General features: G+C 38.0%; 1 protein-coding gene across 3 annotated transcripts in view; it reads left to right on the plus strand.

Moving 5' to 3' along the window:
- Positions 1–24,240, plus strand: part of FGD6 (FYVE, RhoGEF and PH domain containing 6) — a 117,952-nt gene extending 93,712 nt beyond the window's left edge. For 2 of the 3 annotated variants that reach the window (XM_046011744.1, XM_046011745.1), the window contains exons 14-21: positions 371–450; positions 7,070–7,172; positions 7,696–7,842; positions 8,871–8,973; positions 10,648–10,775; positions 16,531–16,659; positions 17,472–17,620; positions 19,657–24,240. In XM_046011744.1, coding sequence (XP_045867700.1) covers positions 371–450; positions 7,070–7,172; positions 7,696–7,842; positions 8,871–8,973; positions 10,648–10,775; positions 16,531–16,659; positions 17,472–17,620; positions 19,657–19,693 — 876 coding nt within the window. In that variant the 3' untranslated portion in view covers positions 19,694–24,240. Of the gene's footprint in view, positions 1–370; positions 451–733; positions 847–7,069; positions 7,173–7,695; positions 7,843–8,870; positions 8,974–10,647; positions 10,776–16,530; positions 16,660–17,471; positions 17,621–19,656 lie in introns of those variants that run through there. The other variant, XM_046011746.1, reaches the window with a different exon arrangement.
- Positions 24,241–24,987: the final 747 nt, after the last annotated feature.

Raw genomic sequence — 24,987 nt, forward strand, 5'->3', positions numbered from 1 at the left:
CCTGGTGGAGGAATCTGTAGCAGCTAGGAAACAGGGAGAACTGAGGAAGTCTTTGGAGAAGGAGCCACAAGCCTTAAAGAATAGGTCACATTTGGCCACACTGAGATGCAGGGAAGGCGCCTTGTTCCAGGTAGAGGGAGTGAGCAACAGGCTAAAGGTGGGAAAGTTGGGTGTGTGTGTGTGTGTGTATATATATATATCTATATATAGGCATTTAACTCTGGCTCACAGAGCAGATGAAGGAGAGTCATGGTAGATAAAGTTGAGTCTGAAGGTTGGTGGTGACTGACAGCAGCCAGGGCATTGAGCAGTTTCAGGGATGAGATTTGCAATAGGCTGAATTTGCTCAAACTGTTTTGCTTTCTTTAAGGTCAGAAAACCCACCCAAGAAGCATATCAGAATGAACTAAAGATTGAAAGTGTAGAACGTTCCTTTATCCTCTCAGCCAGGTAAATTTCTAAAATCTGTATGTGTGAACATTTGCCAGGATTACAGGGTCATACACCTCCAGCATTTCCTACATTTGGGTAAACTGCTAGACCTACTTTTTTTTTTTCTCCTTCTTTTCAGTCCCCAAACCGTGGAGTTTATTCTTGGTTTACCACATAGGTAAAATGTCTAATTGCTGGTCCAATAATGTGTTTGAAGCGCAGAAATAAAAATATTCCTGTGAAGAGAATAATAATGCTGAAAAGTGCCTTGCTGATCTTTTCTTTTTTTTTTTTTTTTTAGTGAATACTTCAAACTTTTTACAATGGCACCTAATGTTTTTAAAGACACCTAGTGCTTTATAATTCACTAGGAAGTTTTCATGTAACATTGAAAGGTCATAACAAACGTACGAGGTAGGTGTCATCTCATTAAAAATAAGGAAGACTAAGTTAGAGAAAAAGTACATTTCTGTCTTCATGGTACGTAGCTGGCAAAATCAGGATACAAATAGAAACTTTTTACTTTTAAATTTTGTTATTTATGATACCACGTTGCCTTAAAATGGAACCTGCAGTGACTTATGTGTAAATCAAAATATATTACCATTATATAAAGGAAGTGCCAAGGAAACAAGAAGCTGTATGACTCATACATGCACATTACCGAGTTATTGGCCACGTGGCCAATGTGAATGTTTGGCAGGACTTGGCTGGAGAGACCCCAGCAGCCACAGCATGTTCCACTGCTGGATCAGGATAGCAAGTCTGGGAAGCTCTCAAATCTAACCTTTAATATAAAAATAGTAGCAAACACTTACATAGCATTTACTTTGTGCCAGGCACTATCCAAAGCACTTTCTATGTGTTTGTTCATTAAATCTTCATAAAAACCTAATAAGGTGAGTTTATTAATTTTATACCCATTTAATGGGTAAAAAAAGCCACCCAGCTATTAAGTGTCAGGGCCAGGATTTGAACCCAGGCAGCCTGTTTCCAGCTGTGTCCATACCAGTAAAATCAACTAGAATTTTTAGTAGCAGCTGGAGTCCCAACCGGACCCGTTTATTACCTGGAATCAGGCCCAATGCTGAACTTATAATTCATTTTCTCTTTTAATTTCCATGGATAATTAGGAGAGTAGGTGTTGTCTTGATCTTCCAGATGAGAAAAAAAATGCAGGCACACGGAAGTTAAATAACACATCCAAGATTATACAACTGATAGACAATGGAGCTCAAATTTTAACCGAGGTATATCTGATGGTGAAAGTCATGCTTTCAGCCATTATAATATTGCCTATGTCATGGATGTCAAGGACTCAGATCCAAATGTCTGGCTTCCCATAATCAGGACAAGAGCAGCCCCCTGGTTCATTGTCACTCTTCTGAAATGGAATAGCCACTGCTGCCTGACACCAGATCTTGGGAAGAGAAGACAAATAGGGTTTGTTCGAGGTTTGTCGAAAGCCATCTACCTGCCAAAGCAAGCAATTTCTGGGGGTTACCTGAAGCATCCTGTAGATTAATATTTGGAGAGTGATGGTAAACTCTTGGTCGCCTGGAACTAAGACCCTTTTTTTTTTAGTTTGAACAAAAGTACAAAGAATATCAAGTCTATGTGCATCAGGCTCCTGGCAGATGCTTAAGCTTGATTCTTAATATCAAGAAAGTAATTTTTCGGTGCCTGGGTGGCTCAGTTGGTTAGGCGTTTGTAATCCCAGGGTCCTGGGATCAAGCTCCACATCGGGCTCCCCGCTCAGAGGGGGGCCTGCTTCTCCCTCTTTTGCTCTTCCTGCTTTTGCTCTCTCTCTGTGTCCAATAAATAAATAAAATCTAAAAAAAATTTTAAAAATAAAAAAAGGAAAGAAAGGAGGTGATTTTCAAATATCCAGGGACTTACCAGAATGGTTACGATAGCACTCAGCAATACGGAAGTAACGTTCCAAATATGCACGATGGTATGAACCAACAGGCATATGCATGCATATCCTGCTACTGCAGCTGCGCCTATGATTGGTTATCCAATGCCAACAGGATATTCTCAATAAGACTTTAGAAGTATATGTAAATGTCTGTTTTTCATAATTGCTCTTTATATTGTGTGTTATCAGACAAGATAGTTATTTAAGAAACATGGGAAATGCAAAAATGACTGCAGTGCAGCAATAATTATGGTGCACTTTTTCGCTATTTAAGTTGGATATTTCTCTACATTCCTGAAACAATTTTTAGGTTTTTTTTGTACTAGAAAATGCAGGCAGTGTTTTCACAAAAGTAAATGTACAGTGATTTGAAATACAATAAATGAAGGCAATGCATGGCCTACCAATAAAAAATATTTGAAGACTGAAAAAAAAAATCAAATATCCTATATCCAAATACCTATAGGAAAGTCAGGTTTTCAGTTGCACTTAAATATCCTAACTAAAAATATGCTTTGGTAAAAACAAAATTCCATTTTATTAACAATTAAATAATTGAGGAAATGATGGTAAATCCTTCTTTCTTTGGTTGCCATCCAGGTAAATATGTGGATGACCAGATCAGCCTCTTAGACCTTAGTAAAGTCATTGGAATTTTATATGTGATGGGAAGCCATCTGAGGGTCTTAAGCTAAAAATTGGTGTGATCTCATGGATATTTTTAGAAGAGGACACTGGCTTCTTTATAGAAGACAGACCATCAGAGATTAAAGTAGAAGTTGGGAGACCAGGTAGGAGGCCAGATGATTCTCTCTTGGACTAGAATGGTAAGAAATGGTTGGAATCAGGGAGAGTTAATAGGATTATTGATGGATTGAACTTGGGTTATGCAGGGAAAACAAAAAATCTGGAAGGTTCTCGATAAAGGGAGGGGAAGCTGACACATATTGAATACCTCCAGTGTACCATGCTCTTCTTCTGAGGGCCCCCCGCCACAGGGAATGAGTACAGTATAACATGTAGGAAGGAGATCAGAAGGCCTTCTGTGATCTGGGTCCTGTATGCCTCACCAGTCTGATCTCTGTCCATTCTCCCCGTCCGCACCCCAACCAGAGCATGGCATATTCTACCAGTATGGATCTGCTTGTTCTCCGTGCGCACCAGCTTACCTCACTTCCTTCTGCCTTTTGCATAGGCAGCTGCCTGTACTTGGAATTCATCCCTTCGTTCAGTAATATGGAGCATCTACTGTAGACCAGGCATCGTGCCAGGCATCAGGATAATGTGGAGAATTAAAAGGGCCCTTCCTTCCCTGACTTTGCATTCTGTTAGCAAAATGTCAACACAATCAACTATTATTGTGATTAAGTAGTACACAGGAAAACTACCAGGTGCTATGAGGCTGTAGAATGAGGAACCTTGAACTAACTTTGGTGGAAAAAGGGCAGTCAGGGATAGCTTCCTGAAAGACCTGCTGTGTCAGCTGAGTTATAAAAGGTAAGCAGGAGTTGGATAGCAAGGCAAAGAGGAAAGAGAAAGGCTGCTGGTCATTGGGAATAATGTGTACAAAGTCCCTGAGGTGGAGAGGGCATAGCAAATTCAAAGAACTGAAAGACCAGAATGGCATGAACATAGAGAATAAAAGGGAAAGCCAAGGTAAGCTGGAGGGATAGGGGAAAGCTGAGGCAGAACTTGTGGATTTTGGGCTTGAGCCAAAGAGCCACAGGAAACCACTGAAAGGCTTGTACAAGGGAATGACGTGATCAGATTGGCCTTTTTAAAAGTTGATTGCTAGGTGGAAAATGGTTTGGGAGGGGAAGTAAAGGAGATGATTAATCAGACATGGGGTTGAGAGCCAGAGGCATTAAAAGCAAGTCTCTGACTGGTACACTGTGCCAGGTAGTGCCAGGCCATTCCCTGTGATAGGAAACACCAGGAGAGGAGCAGCGTTGGGGGAAAAATCAGGAATTTAGTTTCAGATGTGCATATCAAATATGAGGTGCCTATCAATCATGGAGCCATCAGGGCGCCTGGGTAGCTCAGTTGGTTGAGCATCCAGCTCTTGATTTCAGCTCAGGTCTTGATCTCAGGGTCTGAGTTTAAGCCCTAAGTTGGGCTCCAGGCTGGGCATGAAGCCTACGTTAAAAAAAAAAAAAAAAAAAAGGAGCCATCAGTGAGACAGTGCCTCTAAGGATCTTGAAGTCCAAAGGGAGCCCAGACATGGCATATATTTGGGAGTCATCAGTTTAGAGAAGATAACCAAAGCTGGGAGGCCAAACGCGGGTACACAGAGACACAAGGTTCTCTGTCGAACTCCTCAGTTCTTCCAGTTCTAACATACTCATTCCCTCTGCAGAGCTTTCCCTGCTGCCTAAATAACATAATTTACTACTTCTTTGTTTCTCGTCTACCTTACCTTTATTGTATCATACAGTAGTTACTTGCTTTTGTGTCTCACCTCAATTAGAGATGAGCCCTTATAAGTGGTGTGTTTTATATGTGCAATTCATGGCTTAGTACCTGGCCCTCAGAAGTCTCTCACTAAATGTAACTCAGATGAATTGAAATGAAGTGGTGTGGCCTTTAGACCTCAGAATAGCGTTCCACAGTTATACAAGGAGTAAATAGTGTGGCAACATCTAACATGCCAGCAATCCCTGCTACTGGAGGTCTTTTGGAATGCATCCCAATCAATGGGAGAATGGGGCTTACATAATACAAATTTGCTTTCTGGGTAATGCACACATTCCATAAAGAAAAGAATACTGGTTTAACTGTGTTTTAAGTGGGTTTAACTGAAGAAGGTGCTGATTCTTCTGCTAACTGTGCTACAAAAGAAGACTTAGCATGTCTCCACTCAATACTGCTGGCAAATGTGTGTGGTCTGTGAGAAATGTGTTATCAAGAGCTGGTAAACATTGTTTTGGCAGATCCCCACACAAGAGAGAGCCAGGAATGATTAAATGAAAGAACAGCATATGTGACATGATTTGCACAGTCATATCACATTCCACATGCTCCCAGGGCTCCAGAAAAATCAGACGGCAATTCTCAAATTAACCATCTGCCTCTCTGCTTTCTTTTAACTCTTCCTCCAAAAAGTAGAGGAAGGGGAGAGAGAGGGAGGAACAGTATTATTTTATGAATGTTTACTTGGAAGCTTAAGCCTATATTCTCATAGCATAGTTCAGAGAACGGAGATTAATTACACGGTGGTGAAGGGTTCAATCTTTAGCCACACTTGGGTCTGATACAAGGTCATGTAGCCTGTTGTTTAAAACAAATTGTCCAACATTTCAAATCCTCAGCTTGCTTATCTGTAAATGGTGCTGGTTGGTGATAGTGATGGTATTGGGGAAAGAGGGTGTAAGGTCCAATATGTATTCTGTGGGGTAACTCTGAGGATGAGATGTGATGACATTTGCTCTTGATTTCAATTTGCAACGCATTTAGCACAGTTGGCTGACGTGTAGCAACTGTTGAATAATGGCAGCTAGTTGGGACAGTAAGAAAATGCGCCTTTTCATACCAGTAGGTACGAATTCCATGAGGCATAATGGAATTTTTAATTATAAAAACATTTAAAAGTTCAAGTATTCTTAAAATTAGAGTGAAAAATACAATGAAACTATATATTCAATCACCCAGACTCAAAACTTAACCAAGATTCTGCTACAAATATTTTTTTCTCAAGTATTTCGAAACAAATCGCAGATATCAGGTCATTTTACTCCTACATACTTTCCTATGCCTTTCTAAAACAAATAGACATTTCCTTACAAAATCACATTCCCATTATTATGATAGGTTTTATTTTATTATGAGACATTATTAAATTCTGTCTACATGCACACAGACACACACACACACACACACACTACCTAAAATGTGCCTCTCATTCTTGAGTATTCAAAACTAAATGTGCTGATGCCAACAATGATTTGGAGTTACCAGAGTTTTTTGGGAGGATATGTGGTTGTAATAAAGCAGAACCAGAATACTTTATCTGAGCAGGCTTTCTCCCTATTTGGCCCATCTCTGTCTAGATTTGAATCCCGTAGTTCCTGATGGCTTGAGGGTAGCAGGATGGGAGGAATAAGTTGGGGAACCCTATAACAACAATTGCAGGCTCTTTCCCTTGTTAACCACTCCCTAAACATCTGTTTGTGATGCCAAATATAGGCCTCCTTTATTCCAGTGCCCTTTCTAGAAAACTTTAGTAATATTTAATAATACTAATATAATAATACTAAAAATATTTAGTATTCCATGTTTAAATTTGGATTTGAAACTTGGTTTCTTAGAATATTTTTATATTCTACTATTATATCTCGGGAAGCATCTTGGTTATGTAAATAGCCATAGTTATTCATTGTATGACTAGCTCCTTTTTTTTTTTTTTTAAGATTTTATTTATTTATTTGACTATGACTAGCTCTTAAACTAAGCAAAAAAACTTCCAAATTTAAGAGACTTCACAAGTATAAAGCAGTACTTTGGGGAAGAAAAAAAGCATTGTATTTGCTAAAATGCCATGTGTTCTTTAATGGCTGCTCTGATTATTTTTGCCCGCAAACCTCAGAGCTCCTGCCGGTGACTAGCATTGTTGGGGAGGGTGATGGAATCTGTTGCCATGGCAGGAGGAAAAGAAGGAAGAAAAAGGCAAACAATAAAAGCTGACATCTGGTTGATGGAACCTTCTTTTGCCCTCAACAGTTCTGCCACAGAAAGGGATGAATGGCTAGAAGCAATTTCCAGGTCAATAGAAGAGTATGCCAAAAAAAGAATCACATTCTGCCCTAGTAGGAGTCTTGATGAGGTATTGTCTTTTCCTTCTTGGTTTCTGTTTTTTGGTTTTTGTTTGTTTGTTTGTTTGTTTCTTCAGTGCATTTCAAGCAGTTTTTACCCTAAAGAAACTTTTCCCAGGGTTTAGAAAGGCAACATGTGTTTCACAGAAAGATGTATGTGTGGGTGTAATTTCAGAGCTAACTATCCTGTTAATGTCTAACGGCAAGTCTGTGATAACATATAGTACATTCATATTTTTTCTGGTTGTAAAACTTCATTGTAAAAAATTGGGGAAATACAATATAATTTAAGGAAGAAAATAACCAGCTGTCATTGGCACTACTACAGGCATCTTTTTTAAGTTAATTTTGCAGCAAAGGATTATTAGGGTATAGCTAATCTTAATATCCTGAGAACATGACAACTATAATAGCCCACCACATCCTTAATGACACCATCAGCATTGTGAACTGCCATTACACCCTCCCCCCCAAATAGCTTGATTCTGTAGTACTCTGTGTGCATGGAGGTAATGAAAAGTCATTCTTCCACAGGCTGACTCAGAAAATAAAGAGGAAGTTAGTCCTCTTGGATCAAAAGCTCCCATCTGGATCCCTGATACCAGAGCCACAATGTGTATGATCTGCACAAGTGAATTTACTCTGACTTGGAGACGACACCACTGCCGGGCCTGTGGGAAGGTGGGAGAAATTGACATCCCTCTCCCTTGTGATTTTTTTTTTTTTAAAGATTTTATTTACTTATTTGACAGACAGAGATCACAAGTAGGCAGAGAGGCAGGCAGAGAGAGAGGAAGGGAAGCACGTTCCCTGCTGAGCAGAGAGCCTGATGCAGGGCTCGATCCCAGGATGCTGGGATCAGGACCTGAGCCAAAGGCAGAGGCTTTAACCCACTGAGCCACCCAGGCACTCCTCCCTTGTGATTTTTAATAGCTCCAGGCTGTACATAGTGAAGAAACTTATTTCCTCCTATAAATCATGGCGGGGAGAAGAAAAGATACTGAATTGTGGATGATATTTTCTCTAAATATTTAGGCATAGGGCAATCTCTTTATGGAACTTACTCCTACCTACCAAGATTACTGTAGAATGTCAATAATAGATCGTTTTCATTAAAAAAAATTCACTACTCCCACATTGACTGATAATTATTTAAACTACCTTTATCTAGATACTAAGTATTTAATAGAGGTACTTTGAGTGTTGAAATGATCGCCAGTAACGCGTCCAGGTCTTCATAACCTTGTTAATCAAATGAGCATCGTAACAATGATGTCAGAGAATTGCTGTGAAGAGTAAACGGGGTCTATTTAGAAGCATTTAGTAGCGGGCCAGACGCTTGGTAGAGGTGCAGCAGACATGGTCATGGTTACCTAGCGATGGTGATGGTCAATGTCCATGATGATAAGTATAGCTAACAGAGGGCTTCATGCATATCCTACACGGTTCTAAACACTTTGACACGTTACTGCTCTTAGTATTTTATTTTATGGAATTAGCACTCAGTCCTAGTGTGTGGCCTCTTCATCTTCCGTTGTAGTGTTGTGTGTGAGTTCACTGCAGGCCTGAACTCCACAGAGGTATTAGTGAGAGTGACTGAGAAAAGTGAGAGTGAAAGCACTCTAGGTAGACAGCTTTATCTACTGTGGCCTACTTGTTGGTTTGATGTGGAGGTTACTCCAAATAAAATAATTCCAATGTGTTTTCAGATTGTATGCCAAGCCTGTTCATCAAATAAATATGGTTTAGATTACCTGAAAAATCAACCAGCAAGAGTATGTGAACATTGTTTCCAAGAACTGCAGAAACTAGGTAATATATAAGTAAAGATCTAACAAATTCCTTTATTCCCAGATGCTTCCAAACGACCTTCTGAAAGAATCATCTTCGGCGCATTAGTGATGTGATTGGTGATAATCATCTCAAAATGTTAAGAATTTTGCTTTTGTAATTTAATTAAGCTTTCTTAATGCAGAGGATACTAAGTGTAGAAATATAATTACAGAATGAAATGCTTTAAAACAGTTACAAGGGAACTTTAACTTTCAAGTAATTTTGAAGTTTATAGTTTCCCAACTGTGTGCTTGTTACAAATCATGTTTATCTGTTTCTGTGGACATAGACTGACTGGGTGGCCCTTTGTTAGCCTATTTCTAATCACTTGGGCTGATTTGGTGGTATATCTAAATGTCCAGCTTTTCACCAAGTACAAAATGATAAGTCATATCTGCCTGCTCATTATTTGGGTATCTATCCCCACAGTTAAGATGAATGCAGCTAGCAGGACCGCTCAGGTCTATATTTTGGGAAGAGAGTTTTCGTTCAATTCCTGAACCTATATATAGGATCTGAATTTCAAAAAGGTTGTCATTCATTTCCACGAAGAATAGCTTTCCATCACCAAATGAAAATGTCTCAGTGAATAAAGCTAGATGGCATGCTATTTCAGAATCCATATATTTATAGAGTAATAATAACTGTTACATACATTTTCCCAGAGGACACGTTTATCTAATACTTCGTTGGCCTTTTTGTTCCTCCCTTTGTTCTCTGGGTGTACCGTATAGGCTGTGAACATTCAACATTCATTTTTAAAATCCTCTTCCTTATTCACCCACACCCATTTTTAGTCAATAAATCTTGACTAATTTATCCTCAAAGACCTTCCTCTTAATTTTTTCATCTCAGCCCTATTTTTTATATGGACTATACTCATAGTTTCCCAACAGGTTTTCTGCTTCAAATCCTTCCTCCTTTCTACTGCCAGATTTTTTTTTTCTTCTAAATTCAATCTGCTCCTGTCATTTCCCAGCCTAAAAGACCTTGGTTTCCCACGGCTTAAACAACAGTCCACATTCCTTAGAACCAGTCTTTTTTCCTTCAGCCTTATTATTCTCCAAATAGAGGATCTAATTTCATACCTCTGCTTTTGCTTATGCTGACCTCTCTTCATGGAGGGTCTCCTCTTCTTTTTGACTTGGCAAATTCCTGTTATACCTTAATGGCCAACTCCTATGTCTTACTGTTTCCCCAGCTTTCCCTGAATCTTTGCACTCAAAATTAGTGGTTTCCTATCTTGTCTTATGGCCCCTTTTCTAATACTTTGTTTATTATAATATTTTTATTCCATCATATATCTAGGTACTAAATGATGCTGTTAGTGTTTTTTTTTTTAAAGTCAGGAGGGAAATTTATAGAATATATTTAAAATTGATAGTACATTAACATGTTTCATTATTCTGAAGGCACAAAAGTGTCATCCTTTCTCATGGTTTACAACTGAAAAAGCATAAAATCATAGAAAGTGGAAAGTCTTTCTCCCACTCAACTTTCGGCCATCCATCCTTTATCCCGGGGGTCTCAGTGTCATCAGTTTCTCTAGTGTCCTCCCATAGATATTTTATGCAACAGTGTTTATTGATCTGAATTAAATTGAATTGCAAAATGCTTACCACTGGCTACATAAGTGCACCTGATTTGTTTTAGATCACCAGCATTCTCCTAAGATTGGATCTCCCGGAAATCACAAATCTCCTTCAAGTGCCTTATCATCAGTCTTACATAGTATTCCATCAGGGAGGAAACAGAAAAAGATCCCAGCTGCTCTCAAAGAAGTAAGTGTTTCCATTAAACTCGCAACCTGATATAAGCTGAATTATTCATATGCATATAATACACTGTTTTTCTTCCATAAAGGAAGATGTCATTTCCCACTACTATTAAGACATGCATTTTAATAGTAGTGCTAGATGTGGCTGATGGCTCACTCTCTTGCTTGGTCTCCCATATGACCTGAGTCATTCAGAAAATGGCAGTTGAAAGGTTTGGAGAACATTTTATAGCAATGGTAGCTAGTAAAGATAATGTAGACATATGTGAATTTTTTTTTAAAGATTTTTAATTATTTGTCAAAGAGAGAAAAAGCGAGAGAGCACATGCAGCAGGAGTGGCAGGCAGAGGGAGAAGCAGGCTCCCCACTGAGGAAGGAACCCGGTGTAGCACTCAATCCCAGGACCCTGGGATCATGACCTGAGTCAAAGGCACTTAACTAACCAACTGAGCCACCCAGGTGTCTCTACACATTTGAATTTTTAAAATTATTTTGAGAAGACCCCATGCCAGAGGGAAGAAGTCTAGAATATTTTAGGTACTTTATTAGCATTTACTAATCTACACCATTTGCTTTTTTTAAGTATTGGTTGGCTATAGACAGCTGCACTGATAGTAAATTGTCTTTCATTTCAACTTAAAAGAAAAATGTAAAAAGTTAGGATAGTCTGCACAGTTAAAACTGCCAGTGGCGTGATCCACAGGCATCACCAGTACCCTAGTCCATCTCCTCGGATTCAAGGGTTCAGTCAGCCAGCGTCAATTAACACACAGCACTGCCTATCTGGGCCACCTTTGTTTTTTTGTTTTGTTTTAATTTCTTTTTAAGATTTTATTTATTTATTTGACACAGAGAGAGAGCAAAAGCACAAGTAGGAGGAGCAGCAGGCAGAGGGAGAAGCAGGCTCCCCACTGAGCAATGAGCACAATGTGGGGCTTGATCCAGGACCCTGGGATCATAACCTGAGCCAAAGTACCGCTTAACCTGACTGAGCCACCCAGGTACTCCTGGGCCACCTCTATTTTTTTTTTTTAGTTTATTAGTTAGTTCTACCAGTTTTGAGGCCAGCAGAGTAGAGTTTTAAATTTTGTTCTCTTACTTGGTTACTCTAGAAGTGTTCTACCGTGGAAAATGGAAGCAAACAACTCTAAAAAGATCATGTTCTTTATGTAAAATTGAGTGTATTCCATCATGGCCATTAAAACACTAGGAAATGATCCATGTAGCCAGTCTCATGAAATAGTAATAAGAGGACATAAAGTTCTAATTGCCAAGTTTCTTAAACTGGTTGAGCCAATTTAGTACTCTGGACTGTCTCTTCTGTCACTCAGTTCCTGAATCTAAATTGACTTTCAGAACTTTAAGATGCTTAACCAATGGAAATAGTATTCAGTTTTCTATAATTGTTCACCTGTCCATGCTAATGTCACAGTTTATAAATATAATTCTTACATTTGCTCTTCTTGTCAGTCTGAGCTCCACAGTGCTAGTTACAAAACTATTTCTAGTCTAGACTAGACCCAGCCTGACTCCAGTCACATTTTGTACATCTTTCCACCCAACCACACAAACCGACGTTCCACTGTCAAATCCCTACTTCCTGACTGCAGCAGCCATTTCTTCCTTTGCTCCACTGGCTCTTAAAGTGTTCTCCAAAGCAGCACATCAGCATCACCTGAGAACTTACTAGAAATGGAAACTCCTAGGCCTCACCCAAAGTCTACAGAATCAGGAACTTCAGCAAGCATTCTCTGTGATTTGGATATATACTAAATTTTGAGAACCACTGCTTTCTCCTTTGCAACCAAACTGAGAAAAATAATTTAACCGGTTAAGTATTATAAAAGCAAAAGTTTTCTACTTGGGAAGCTGTGATTTTTGTCTTTTTATTTGTAATTGAGGTGAAATTCACATAACTTATAATTAACTATTTAAAGGATACAATTCAGGGGTGCCTTGCCAGGTCAGTGGGTAGAGCATGTGACTTTTGATCTCAGGGTCCTAAGTTTGAGCCCAACATTTGGTGTAGTTTTCTTTTAAAAATATATAGGGGCTCCAGAGTAGCTCAGTTGTTAAGCATCTGTCTTCGGTTCAGTTCATAATCCCAGCATCCTGGAATTGAGCCCCATATCAGGTTCCCTGCTTAGCAGAAAGTCTGCTTCTCCTTCTGCTGCTCCTCTGTGCTTGTGTTCCCTCTCTTGCTATCTCTCATAAATAAAATCCTAAAACACACACACACACACACACACACACACACACACGAGGGTACCTAGATGGCTCAATTGGTTAAGCGTCTCCCTCTGGTCATGATCTCAGGGTCCTGGGATCAAACCCAGCATTGGGGCTTCCTCCTCAATGAGGAGTCTGCTTCTCCCTCTCCTTTTGCCCCTCCCCCACAACTTGTGCCCTCGCTCTCTCCCTCTCAAATAAATAAAATCTTTAAAAAAAAAATAAAAGGAATCATACAATACATGACCTTTTATGTCTGGTTATTTTCATTTCTCACAGTATTTTAGAGGTTCACCTAAGTTATAGCACGTATCAGTACATTGTTTCTTTTTATTTGTGAATAATACTCTATTATATGCATATACCACAATTTATCCATTCATCTGTTGCTGGACATCTGAGTTGTTTCTGCCTTTGGGTTTTTATGAATAATGGTGCTATAAACGTGTAGACATTTGTCTTAATAATATATCTAGGAGTATGACTGCCTGGTCATATAGTAATTTAGGTTTAACTTTTTAAGAAATTGGGAAGTTGTGTTTTTATTCCAGTAATGTTCAAGACATTTTTAGAAACTCCTTGTTTTTAGAATTCCATTCAGAGCCTCAGTAGGCTCAGTAATGACAAGCTATGTCTCTTGAGTTAGACTTGATTTATATTTTAAATAATCAAATCACTGGAAGGGAAGCTTTGTGACTCATGTGATTAAGCTGCTTAAGACCAATTTTATTTTTAAAAGGATCATAGAGGACAGGGGCATCAGGAGAGTTAAGCGTCCAACTCTTGATTTCAGCTCAGGTCATGATCTCCAGGTCATGGGATCAAGCCCCATGTCAGGCTTCACACCGAATTACTCTCTCTCTCCCTGTGCCCCTCCCCACCACTTGTGCTCTCAATAAATAAATAAATAAATAAAATCTTTTCTAAAAAAAGAGAATAGAGGACTATGCATGACTATCCAGTATTGTGACTGATACTCTTTTTCAGTTAATCAACTAAATTAAGCATATTTCAAAAGAGGAGCATACAGAATATTTTGATCAATGACAGTAACATGTAACATAATTACATAGTAGTATCTCAGTGTAACTACATTTTAAGCAAAATCTCATTTGAATGTAAACATTCTAATTTTGAAAAAACCATTTGTCTTCTACAAGTGTGTCACTTCATACAAATATACTTGGACTAAACAGATATTTCTAATTTAACATGAGATATTAAATTTTTCACTACACAATAATATATCATCCTTCTCATAAAATTTGTAAGAAATTAATACAATTGATATATGATTAAAGATAGACTTTTAAAATTCATAGAATCCACCTGAATTTGTTTTCTGTTGCCACATAATGAATTACCACAACCTTAGTGACTTAAAACAACAAACATTTATTATCTCAGGAGTCCAGTCATAGCTTAGCTGGGATCTCTGCAGGACCACAGTCAAGGTGTTGGCCAATGTTGGGTTCTCATCGCAAGGCTAACTAGGGAGGGGTCCACTTCCAAGCTCACTCAGGTTGTTAGCAGAATTCATTTCCTTTCAGTTATGAAACTAAAGGCGCTGGCCTCCTGCTGGCTTTTGCCTGGAGTTTCCCCTCAGTTCCATGGTACACAAGCCTCCCAAGACAACTACTACTTCAAAGCCAGAATGGGAGAAACTCTCTAGAGCCCATCTATTAGCAATATGGAGTTTTGTAGAACATAACATAATCATGGGAGTGACATGCCATCATATCCCCCATATTCTCTTGGTTAGGAGTAAGTCACAGGTCCTCCCCACACACAAGGGGTAGTAGTGTGATTATCAGAGGCAAAGATCACAGGGAACCACCTTAAAAATCTGTTCACCATTCTAGGGGCATCTGGCTAAGTCAGTTGGTTGAGCAGCTGACTCTTGATTTTGGCTCAGGTCCTGATCTCAGGGTCCTGGGATAGAGCCCTGCATCAGGCTCCTTGCTCAGCAGGGAATCTGAGGATTTTCTCTCTCCCTCTCTCTCACCCCTGCATGCATTCACTCACTCGAGCACACTTTCTCTAAAATAAATAAATTTTAAGAAACAAAGTCTGTTCACCATTCTACTAATAACACAATTCCTAAACTTGGCTTTTTAATTCTCTTGTTCTGTGTTAAAAAGAGAAATTTCAACTGCAGATTACAATCATTGAGAGCTTACTACCTTTTTGCCCAGAGATTAAGACATTTTCATCTTTTTATGAAACAAAATAAGCTTCTCTCAGACAAAATTTGGGGATCAGAAACTAATCCTTAAAATCACCATGAATAATTGAATTTTCCGTTTACTTCTCTGTTAATAGTTTCGTTTTGGGTGCCTGGGTGGCTCAGTTGATAAAGCGACTGCCTTCGGCTCAGGTCATGATCCTGGAGTCCTGGGATGGAGGTCTACATTGGGCTTCCAGCTCTACGGGGAGTCTGCTTCTCCCTCTGACCTTCTCCTCTCTCATATTGTCTCTCACTCTCTTTCTCAAATGGATAAATAAAATCTTAAAAAAAAAACAAAACAGTTTTTTTTTTTTAAGATTTTATTTATTTGACAGAGGGAGACACAGTGAGAGAGAGAACATAAGCAGGGGGAGTGAGAGAGGGAGACACACGCTTCCCACTGAGCGGGGAGCCCAATGCAGGGCTCACCCCAAGACCCCGGGATCATGACCCAAGCCGAAGGCAAACGCTTAATGACTAAGCTACCCAGTCACCCCATTAATAGTTTATATAAGTCAAAAAAATTATTTCAGGAAGTGTTAAAGGTTTAAGTAATTTTCCCTAATATTGCAGGATACGAAGAACAGTAAACAACATATACAGTTGCAACTTTCAAAAAGCATTTCTGATCTTTAGAATTATTTTTCTTCCTCTCGCAACTCTGAAAATAAGTGACACCACAAAGAAATACATATATGCAAGCTCAGTTAAACCAGGTAGAATGCTGAAATGGTTTTATGTTTTTTAAGAGAAGTGGTGGGGAAGGGCAGAGAATCTTAAGCAGGCTACACACCCAGTGCAAAGCCCTTGATCATGACCTGAGCCAAATCAAGAGTTGGATGCTTTAACAGACTGAGCTACCCGGGTGCCCGATGCTGGAACTGCTTCTAAACAGAAGGGTATTTTATGCCTGTGATAATAGCAGTATTCAATTTGTATAGTAGCAGACTTCGTTTTGTTTTTTAAATTTTTTTTTTTTTTTTTTTTTTTACTTATTTGAGAGAGAGGGAGAGAGAGCACAAGCAGAGGGAGAGGGAGAAGCAGGCTCTCTGCTGAGGTGGGAGCCCAATACGGGGCTCCATCCTAGAACTTTGGTATCATGACCTGAGCCGAAAGCAGATGCTTAACTGACTGACCCACCCAGGTACCCCATAGTAGCAGACTTTGAAAATAAACCATTTTATTCTCAAACATTATATTATTATGGTTATTACTCTCAGCACCAGTGATCAAAAGCAATTTGTTACTTTACCTTTTGTTTCTTTGAAAACCATTAAACTATACATGGGGTTTGCTTATGTAGGTATCAGCAAACACAGAAGATTCTTCCATGAGTGGCTACTTATACAGATCAAAGGGCAATAAAAAACCTTGGAAACACTTGTGGTTTGTCATAAAAAATAAAGTGCTGTATACATATGCTGCAAGTGAGGTAAGATCTGAAATCTAAAGATGAATAATTGTGGGGTCTGGTTTTATAATGCCAATTAGAAGTAATCACAGTATCTGTTTAATCTATTTGTTTTGTGTATTTTTTTGTTTTGCTTTGCTTTTAGAGGGGGAGATATTGTTGCTGTGATTTTTAATGTCAACAGTGTCCTAGAGCTCTTACTCAAAAATGTTGGGAATTTTCCATAATATTAAAATACAACTTTTTTTGGTGTCATGTGGATACTAAGAACTTCACTAAAGGCAAAGGTTCTTATCCTTTTTACCAAGCTCTCTTGGTTGACACACCGTTGACTATTCCCAGATTATATTCCTTAGGCCTCAAGCTTAGATAAGATACTTTGTTTGGGTTATAAACAATGCCTGGCTATTTGCTCTAACATTATCCTTTTCAACTGTCTGATCACCCTGTGTTCCAGTAAAATCCTATAAAAAACCACTGTTCTAGGAGCCAAGCTCTTCCTCAGTGGGACAGGATAAATCACTTCCCCAGCTTGATTTCTGCATCCATAAAATGAAAGTAATTACCTACCTCACATGGTTATAGGGAAGTATGTGATACTCAATGGATGTGAACACATTGAAAACTGTTTAGCACAGTGTCTGACTCATGAGATAGGTGGGAAGTGGTCAGCTTAATATTGCTGAATAAATGAAAATGAAAAATAAAGAATTATCATTGTTTTATATATGTGTATATGAAATTAAATTATAGCTGTACAGTTCAAGAGTTTGCAAATCTGAATTTTGTTATCAATTTAATATCCCATCTCCCTTTGTGTCTTTTTAAATTAGGACGTGGCAGCTTTGGAGAGTCAGCCTTTACTAGGATTCACTGTCGCTCAAGTCAAAGATGAGAATTCAGAGCCCAGAGTGTTCCAGTTACTACACAAAAACATGTTATTTTATGTGTTCAAAGCAGATGATGCTCACTCAGCTCAGAAGTAAGTACTTCAGACATTTTTCTTTTATACATGAGTTTCAAGTTGTCACATGATTGATTTTAAAATAACCTACTTTCATGTGTGGGGACAATTAAGAATTTAAATCAGAGATCCAAATTAGTTAGATTTAACATGTTTTTCAAAGTCTTTAGAACTGTTGTAAGGCCAGACAAGAGGATCTGGAATATTTTCAGGAGGCAGAGGGGAAAAGAAAATAGGTAGTTCTGTCCAAAATATTTTGTCTATACATGACCTCTGAGGAAGCAGCATGAAACTGCTCTGCTGAAAGGAAAGGAAGCTGAAGCATTTGACCTCTCCTTCAATGAGCTTAAGGATCATCTCTTAAAACATTCCAGGACTTTGGCAATCCAGTGATTCAATTGTGCCATGGAACAGCGGGAGTTTAAACAGCTGCTTGCTAACTTACTTCTTGGGAAAAGGGTCAAACAAATTAAGAGGCTCCCATGCTGTTCCCAATAACTAAGTAGAAGGAAATGGATATCATTTTAGATGGTAAAGGCTTTTTTAAACAGTCTCTTCAAAATTCCAACGAGAATATTTATTTTGATGTCATGAGGTTGTTTAACATAGAGAAGCATATCTCTGTGAAATTCAGGTCCTTTGTAAACGAAACAGTGCAGTTTACCTTCTCACCAGATCTTTCATGTGATTTTTATTGTGGCCTCACAAGTTACACGTTTTTGTTTCCACTGAGCCTAGTGCTCATGTGTTCTCAAAGGCTTAAAACGTGCATGCAGATAAAAAAGAATACCTTAAGTAAACAAGGCTTGTCTTTTCTTAAGGCAATTAGAATTAATGTACCAGAATTATATGTTCCTTAATATTAATCAGGTACAATATGACACGTACTCTGTAAGACTTTTTTTTCAGTCTGTGTTAGGATATCACTCCAAATAATTCTTTTTCAGTTGAACTGAAGACTATTTAAAATTATGTCACTTAACTATTTTTTCTGTAAAAATTACCTTGGATAAAAGAGTAATTATTCTAATATTCTGTTAGGAATTACATTTCTCATGATTTTTATCTGTATTCATCAGCAAACAAAAATTTTCCCTTTTGAATATATATCTTTTGTTCATATCATTAAGTTGACAAAGTAGAAAAATCTTCAATATAATTGAATGTAGTTGAGTGAAGGAAATCTGCTTGCTTGTAATTTAGAATTAATACAGGCTAAATTGTAAGTTTCTCTTTGAAGTCACTAATATCATGGAGGTGTTTTTACAAATTATAGGATGTTAAAATGTATTAATTTTAATGGAAAGTTTTAGCTTTTTAAAAGACATGTATTATAATTTATGCCATTTGCATTTAAATTTTTGAAAATTCTATCCTTGAAATTTGAGCTAAATCTGTTATAAGCTATGTTTACTAATTAAGTTGAGTGGTTTCAAATGTTCATAGTAAGTTCAGAAGCAAGTACAGCGCTAGGGAGGTACAAGTTCTTCTGAATAATTTCAGCTGTGGGTATTGTCAGATAAAACTTTGAGACTAATGAATTTTGGAAAGACTTCTATGAAACTCTGAAACAATTTTTTTTATATACTTCCTGTTGCATGCAAAATTTTGATCAACTGAAGTAGAACAGATGTTAGATTCTCTTTCATTGAAAATATCAGAACAGGTCTGGACTGTGGATGCCCAGAGAGTTAAGAGAGGAGACAGAGATAAAGCTGATGTTCTAAAAGCAGAAAGGGGATTGAAATAAAAGCCTTGTCAAATGTATTCATTTCCCAAACCAAACATATGGAATCATCAGGACTTCACAGAGCTTTTACATGAAATGGCCTCTTCCTCACACCTCATGGACATAAAAGATGCAATTTTCAGGCCAAATTTTTGGCCATATTACTAAGTAAAGGATGTTTCCATATACATAGAATTCTAATTTGGTATAGGAAGCTTCTGAAATATACTGCTAGGCGAGTGGATCCGCAGGCACAGCTGTGATCTATATTGTCTTAACATCTATTGGAGGATTGCATTTTACAAATCTTTTCTCTTACCAATAGGTGGATAGAAGCATTTCAGGAAGGCACAATATTGTAGCGATACTGGTTTCATCCCTTCTGTGATTCCAAATGGGTGGAATTTCATCAGAATGGAGTAAATGCAGTACAATAATTTTATATAAATGAACACTGCCAAGATAAAGCCAACCAAAATCTTCATCAAATATTGTGAATTATTTTGTTAGGTATAAGGTAATTTTTTTTAATGTTTGTTTTCTCGTGTATGTTATTTATTAAAATTTTGATGTTTACTTAATGGTCAGAATTATTTCTGAGACTCACACTGAATTCTGAAGTACCTTTTCTTTCGAAACCAGAAAACTTAATCTTAATATTGTATACTGTATTAACTGTTTGTGACACAGATTTCTCGTGTGTTTTGTAGTGTTACATTGTAACATTCTTACTTGAGCTAAGTCTTTGTAAATAAAAAACACACATCAAGGAGCAAATTTCTATGCAGTGTTTGGTTTAGGAATTACTATAAAACTGCTGATGAAAAAAATGTATGTTTTTGAATCAATAAACTTAGACGAATTTTTGTATCTTTTAATGGAAAAACACACAGCCAACTCCTACCTCAGTAACTGTGAAATGAAATTCCAGTAAATTATCTAGACTATTTCTGTTGTACATCTTTTGGCATGAGATAATGCTACATCATCAAGGAATTAGAGCAAAGGGATAGAATGTGAAAATTGTCATTGAACTGAGCTATGAGTAGGAAAGAGGTTGTTTTCATTTGCAGAGGAACACAAGTCTTTATATTAAGTTTAATCCTTTTTTTAAAGCTACCAGTTCAACACAAACGTAAATGTATTATTATTTAAAAAAAAATACTGCAAGTATTATATTACACAATATCCTTTGCTGTTGTAAGTGTTCTGAACCCAAGTCAGTGGTGGTGTTTGCATCTAAAAAGAATTTCCATTCCCTATAATATTGTGCTTTAAAAAATGAACTGGAATTACCATACCAAAAAAGCACATATTCTAAGCCAGTGTTAACTGAAATTCTATTCATTTTCTAAAGGTTATTTAATACTACTTTGTGTTATGTCCTCCCTAGTAATTAAAACAAATCCTTTATTTCTTCAACCAGTTGCCAAATGCACCTCATTAGGAAAGATTTACATTCATAATTCTGGTGCACTTACTATTTAACATGTGAACTGTTTCGTACATAAAACTGTTGATGAGTAGAAGAAAAATGAAATTCACACTATGATTACAGTCATTCTTGATGTTTATACTATACATTTATTGACTGAGCTTAAGCTAAAATAAATTATCTTAAAAGGCAAGGTCATCCATAGACTATTTCACAAAAGGGCACAAAAATTTTCCTTTCTGCTTTTATATAACGTATTTCCTAATTCAGTGTGATACCATTGCCAAGAGAATTAATGAGTGCCTTTCTGAAGTTGTTTGTTGCAGCACCAGAATCTCAGCTCAATCTAGAATTGGCTGCTGTCATTTTTTTCTGGCTGTTTCTTGCTGTGGGATCATTTTAAACCCTGTTGCACCCTCACCCACAATCCTCACATCGCATCTCCCCAGTCTTTCTGTCACAGTAGGAAAACTAATACTTCTTTGCAGCTCACTAATTTTAATCAAGAGAGCATAAATAGGGCTTCCATGTTAAAATCCTTGCAGCTTTTAGTGTCTCCTTTTTTGGAGACCAAGGTTATACCCTTATAATGTGTTTCCTTCTTCTTTGGGTCTAGCATTTTGCAAAGACAAGGCCCCCCTCCTCATGAGTTCTCAGCCTTCTGACTGGAAGGTTTGGCTTAAACCTCAGAATCTAAAAAAATATCAGCCAGGCTATTTTGTCTTCCAAGAGCTGGCTAAATCAAGAACGATTCATAAATCTAAATAGAAAAAACACTGCACAAACTTCTATTAATTCTAATTATACGTAAAATACATGTATGATTGTACTGGCTATTGGCTTCACCCCATGGACGGTTTTGAAAATATAAATATGTGTAGCCTTTTGAGGAAGCTATCAGATTACCATCACCCCCCAAAAAAATGTTTCAAATGTGGAATGGTATTACGTTTCCTTTTCCCCCTTATCAGTCCTTCATAACTTATTAAAGCTGATCAATTATTTATTTAACTTGGCTCATTTAATGTCAACTGAGAAACCTAACTATATGTTTATTATAAAACTACTTTAAGAAATATATCTCTTGATAGCTAACATTTTAGAGGAAAAAATGATATTGGGTGCATTTGGTTGGGGGGGCAGAGGGAGAGGGAGAATCTTAAGCAGGCTCCCTGCTGAGCTCAGATTCCCCCCTGCCCCCCGAAGAGGGGGCTTGATCTCAGGACCCTGAGATCATGACCTGAGCCAAAATCAAGAGTTGGAAGCTTAACCAACTAAGCCACCCAGGCACATTCTATGAGAAAATATACACGGTACCAGGATCTCAAGAATACTGTATTTGTTACACTGATGAATGTGTTCCATCACACCCTTTTCAGGTTTCTCCTTTTATTCATAAGGAGGAGAAAGAAGAGAAGTTGTAAAGCTAAGCAAAAAGGCAGTAAAAGTAACCTTGATAAGAAATGCCAGCTTAGGGGCGCCTGGGTGGCTCAATGGGTTAAAGCCTCTGCCTTCGGCTTAGGTCATGATCTCAGGGTCCTGGGATTGAGCCCTGAATCGGGCTCTCTGCTCAGCTGGGAGCTTGCTTCACCCTCTCTCTCTGCCTGCCTCCCTGCCTACTTGCGCTCTCTCTCTGTCAAATAAATAAAGTCTTTAAAAAAAAAAAAAGATTCCAGCTTAAACTGGGGGAGGGCTGGCATTCTTAGTATGTCCCCCTGTCCCCAATCTAGGTTCCTCCTTAGCTGTGACAGCTGTAAATGTAGAAGATCCATCAGAGTCCTAGAAAAATAAGGTTATCTTCGGCATCTTCCGACGTTTCCGAACCTCTCTCCAACCTCTTTTCCCATTCTCTAGTACACCCAGTATGATCCTATTGTCCTTTGCCCAAGATCCTTAGTTCTCTTTTCAACCAAAAGCTTGATTCTTTGAGTATGTAGTAGTGTTCCTTAAATTAAGATCATCAAAGCAACTTTAATATAAAGCAGTAATGAAACAAGTAAGTTTAGAAGAAAACTTTAAAGTGTGGTTTTGTTAAGCAGGGAAAGCCTGCTATTTTGTAATTTAGGTAAAATGTAAATGTTATCACAGCATATGTTGATCTGTCTTGAAGTATGCATCGAATTGTACTCCCATTTTTGAAATTTGAGATCCACTATAGTCAAATGTAGTCATTAGGATTTCCAGAGAGGTAAATCCTGTTCCTCTTGTTATACCGTATATGCCTTGAAGGTAAATACTGTATCTGTTTCTCACAAAATTCCTGTGTCTTTTAAGAGAAAATAGTTGTTGAAATGCATAGAAGGACAGGATTCTTGTCATCTGCAACTCAAACACAGCACCATCACCCCCCACCACCACCATACCCTCATTACAACTTAGATCTTAGACCTGCTCTTTCCACCATCCTGCAAGGCCATATTTGCAACTACCTGTTGGATATCTACATGAGTCCTTCTTAAGCGTTTTGAACTTTACATGACTTCACTTTCTGTTCCTTCAGATCTGTTTATTTTCCTCTGTAATGGAAAAACACCATTTTAGGCTCCAGAATCTGCCTCTGAGTCTTAAGACCCTCTGCTGTTGCTCTCATACCCAGTCCATCTTCATTCCTGTTATTGCACAGAGCCTGACTCAAGTCCTTGTTACTTACCTCTTCTCAATGATTAGAATAACTTTTCTTCTAATTCCATTGCCACCATTGCATGGTCTCATTTTAAACACTGCCAGAGCTATCTTATAAAGCATAGCTCCAACCTGGTTTCATCCCTGCTCTTTGCAGCCTCCATTGGCTTCCCAGTGGCTTGGCATGGAACACTTTTCCTCAGGTGTCACACGCTCTAACTAAACCGACCCCAACCTTTCTTTGTTCTCACCCTCTTCCCAACCCATTTCTGCCTATGTATTCAAGACTTTTCTTTCTGTGATAGGTGGTCCTATTCCTTTTCTCTCCTATTCCTCCTCCCTTACTCCTCCAAACCGGAGTTAGTCTTTCCTTTCTCTATGTCTCCATAGCCTCTAGCTAGGAAACACACTTTCTTATGGTGCCTATCACATTCTGTCCTTGAGAATCTGAGACGACTCTTCAGTATCTGGCAGACTACCTTGCATGCTATGGACACTCAGTATTAGGTGAATTAAATTACTCCAAATGGAACCCTTCTGATTTTTATTTTTTTTTAAGTGCCATCCATATACAAATATTCTGGAGCCTGTGCCGCATCTAATATTCTCTTAGGGAAAATCTTTTCTTTTTCAATTAACATATAATGTATTGTTTGTTTCAGGGGTACAGGCCTGTGATTCATCAGTCTTAATTCACAACACTCCCATAGCACATATGCTCCCTAATGTCTATACCCCAGTCACCCCATCCCTTCCAACCCCCCTCCCCTCCAGCAACCCTGAGTTTGTTTCCTATAGTTAAAGAGTCTTTCATGGTTTTGCTCCCTCTCTGGTTTCATCTTGTTTCATTTTTCTCTCCCTTCCTCTATGATCCTCTGTCTTGTTTCTCAAATTCCTCATATCCGTGAGATCATATGATAATTGTCTTTCTCTGATTGACTTATTTGGCTTAGCATAATAGCTTCTAGTTCCATCCATGTCGTTGCAAATGGCAAGATTTCAGGGGTTTTGATGGCTGAGTAGTATTCCATTGTATATATATATACACCACATCTTCTTTATCCATTCATCTGTTGATGGATATCTAGGCTCTTTCCATAGTCTGGCTATTGTGGACGTTGCTGCTATAAACATTGGGGTGCACGTGCCTAAAGGAAAATCTTATCTATGACTTTCCCTTTTAAGAAAAGAGATGATTTCTAGTAGGACTTAATTTTAAATAAAGGTAGAGGAAATTTTCAAAAAGCCTCAGTATCAAATTCCCTTGGTGGAGATGAAAGGAGGCAACTCTCTTTACTATGAGTTGGTCATAGGATGTTAAGAACCAATCTTGAAATACTGTATTGTTTTTTTAAATGACATGAATTTCTAGAAACATTTTTTACTTAAAGTGGCAAAAGTTTGTATCTTATTGTCCATATAGATATAGATCCGTTATAAATAGTAATGTAAATAATGTCAATATGTATTATATTTATACAAAATAAATTTACTGTATCTACTTTTTGGTATGATGATGTCTTTTAAGTCATATATTTTTCTAGAGTCACATATTTAAAGATGAACCACATGGAGGGGTTTTCAGAGAATGAGGCATAA

This window comes from Meles meles, chromosome 7 (assembly GCF_922984935.1).
Source record: "Meles meles chromosome 7, mMelMel3.1 paternal haplotype, whole genome shotgun sequence".
Taxonomy (NCBI): domain Eukaryota; kingdom Metazoa; phylum Chordata; class Mammalia; order Carnivora; family Mustelidae; genus Meles; species Meles meles.